General features: G+C 40.2%; 1 protein-coding gene across 1 annotated transcript in view; it reads left to right on the top strand.

Moving 5' to 3' along the window:
- Nucleotides 1–2,468, top strand: part of LOC107087355 (interleukin-1 receptor-like 1) — a 36,902-nt gene that overhangs the window by 20,902 nt on the left and 13,532 nt on the right. Inside the window, exon 5 of the mRNA XM_015378893.1 lies at nt 286–436. Within this exon, the coding sequence (XP_015234379.1) occupies nt 286–436 (151 nt within the window). The remainder of the gene's footprint in view (nt 1–285; nt 437–2,468) is intronic.

Genomic DNA, 2,468 nt, shown 5'->3' with positions numbered 1-2,468 from the left:
GAATCGTGTTGTGCGTGTGTGGATCTTGTGTGCTTGCAAGAATCGTGTTGTGCGTGTGTGGATCTTGTATTGTGTGTGTAGATTTCTTTGTGCTTGTGTGAAACGTTCCATGTATGTCTGGATCTGATCTTCTCCTATGCATGTATGAATCACATATTTGTATTTGTGAAAATTGAGACCGATCTAGCTCCATAAAGAGCAGACAGTTTGTAAAATGTAAATAGAAGTTGATTCTATTTGAATAATTCACCAAACTTTCTGACATCCATCTCTTTTGTGATGCAGGGCAACAATCTGCTACCTGGTCATCATGAAAACAAATTGTGGATCGAAAATGCAGGAAAAAAAGATGAGGATATCTACACCTGCGTATGTACCTGGATACACAATCACAAGATGTACAAAACCTCAGGTTCCAGGAAGCTTATTGTTCTAGGTGAGCATCTTTAGAAACAATAATGTGCATATACTTAATGAATATTTTTTATTTCGACATAGATAGAAACGTCTTCCCTTTTTATGTTACTCTGTTACACTTAATGAAACTTTTTAGACAAAGATTAACATAGTGTATTAGTGGATTTCCGGGTGGACATGTAGGGAGTGGACGCACAAAGGCTCATTCCCTGTTACCCTCCCTTTGGAACTATATTTTCTGCACGAACTTCAACACGATTTTAGCTATTGAAGTTGGTGTGAAATTTGTCTCCGTAATGAACTTGTTGAAACACGCAAAGTCAGTTAACGTACAAACTCCAGTAACATGTGCAGTGGGCAAGCTAGCATCCTTTGCAGCTAGCAACCTTCCAACAACAGCGGGGCATCCTGTGCCATGGACCAACTGGTGGCTGAATTCACTAAATAGCGAACATAATTCAAGAAGGATGTTTCCACCATTACTCAAGACGCCATTAGACCAATACAAGCTTCACCGGACTCACTACAGACAACAGTGACCTCATTCCAGAGCTGTCTCAGCGCCGTTGAGTCAGTGGCAGGTGATAACTTCAAGCAGCTAACAGCAGCTGAGTCTACCATCAAAACGCTCCATAGCCAGAACCAGTTTTTACTGAACCTCAAGAACCACTCACTGATATTATATCCCGCCACACGTTTCTGCTCTGCTTCTCCAGATTCCGACAGAACGAAGCAGCGCTGCGTAGGGCCAGGAATCATGAGCTCAAATACCGGTGCGCTGCTTTAAGGGTCTATTAGGATGTCAACGCAATGCTCGCTAAAAAGAGAGCTGTGATTCACGGTGTCATGCAAGCCCTGTATCAGAAGAACAACTGCGAGTGATGTGCGGAGACACGTTCACCTTTGGCTTGCCTGATGAAGCTCAGAAGTTTTATGATTGCAGATTCGGTAACTCAGAATTGGACTGTGTGTCACGGTTTGGACTGTTCATTTCGGCAATAGTTGACCAACTGATCTCAATGACGTATAAGTTCACCTTTCTGACATGCAATGTCAACCTCCCGCACCAAGGTATGATCAAGGTATAACCCCGAATTAGAATGATGAGAAATGAATGAGTAAAATCATGTCACTAATCCCTGATTTGAATTAAAAACATTAGATTTTTGTCGGAGACTTAAACTGTGTGATGAATCCAACACTTGACCGCTCCGGGTCTAAATCTTCAAGTCTTTCTAAAAAGGCCAAACTATTATCAGTTTTTATGCACCAGATAGGAGGTATTGACCCCTGGCATTTTCTATTTCCACAAATTAAGTCCTTCTTTTTTTATTCTAATGTACATCACTCATATAGCTGAATAGACTTTTTTTTAATTGACCACAACCTTCTCCCCTCTGTCACAAAAGTATAATATGTATCCATAGTAGAATCGGATCATGCCCCTGTATTGCTTAATCTTGTATTCCCTCTCTATCAATTACAACAATCCCATTGGAAACTAGACAGAAACCTTTTGGCCGATGAGAGCTTTTGTTAAATGATATCCCAAAAAATAGATGACTTTATAAATTTCAACAAAAAAGCTGATATCTGTCCTGTGGGAAACATTACAAGCAGTGATCAGGGGTGAGATCATAGCATACTCAGCTAAAATAAACAGAATGAAAAAATCAAGCAAGAGGAGCTTATAAAATCAGTATTTATGGTGGATGCTCAATACTCTTTTTCCCCTTCCCCCCCGAGTTCTACAAGAAAAAGCTGGACCTCCAAACACAATATAATTTACTGTTGACCGAAACAAAAACAGAATGTCTCCTATTAAAATCACGGGGATATGTTTACGAGCACGGTGACAAGGCTGGACGTTTATTAGCACATCAGCTTAAGTGCCGCTCAGCCTCTCAACAAATCCCGCAAATTCGCAAAGATGATGGCATTCTATCTCTTGACCCAGAAAAAATTAAGGAAACATTTACCTCGTTTTACTCAAATGTGTATACTTCAGAGATAAGAAATGATTGCTCTGACATGGAACATTTCTTCAATAA

This window comes from Cyprinodon variegatus, unplaced genomic scaffold (assembly GCF_000732505.1).
Source record: "Cyprinodon variegatus isolate N-32 unplaced genomic scaffold, C_variegatus-1.0 Scaffold181, whole genome shotgun sequence".
NCBI classification, from domain to species: Eukaryota; Metazoa; Chordata; class Actinopteri; order Cyprinodontiformes; family Cyprinodontidae; genus Cyprinodon; species Cyprinodon variegatus.
Note: the sequence above shows the minus strand (reverse complement) of the source record. Positions and strands in the feature narration are given on the sequence as shown.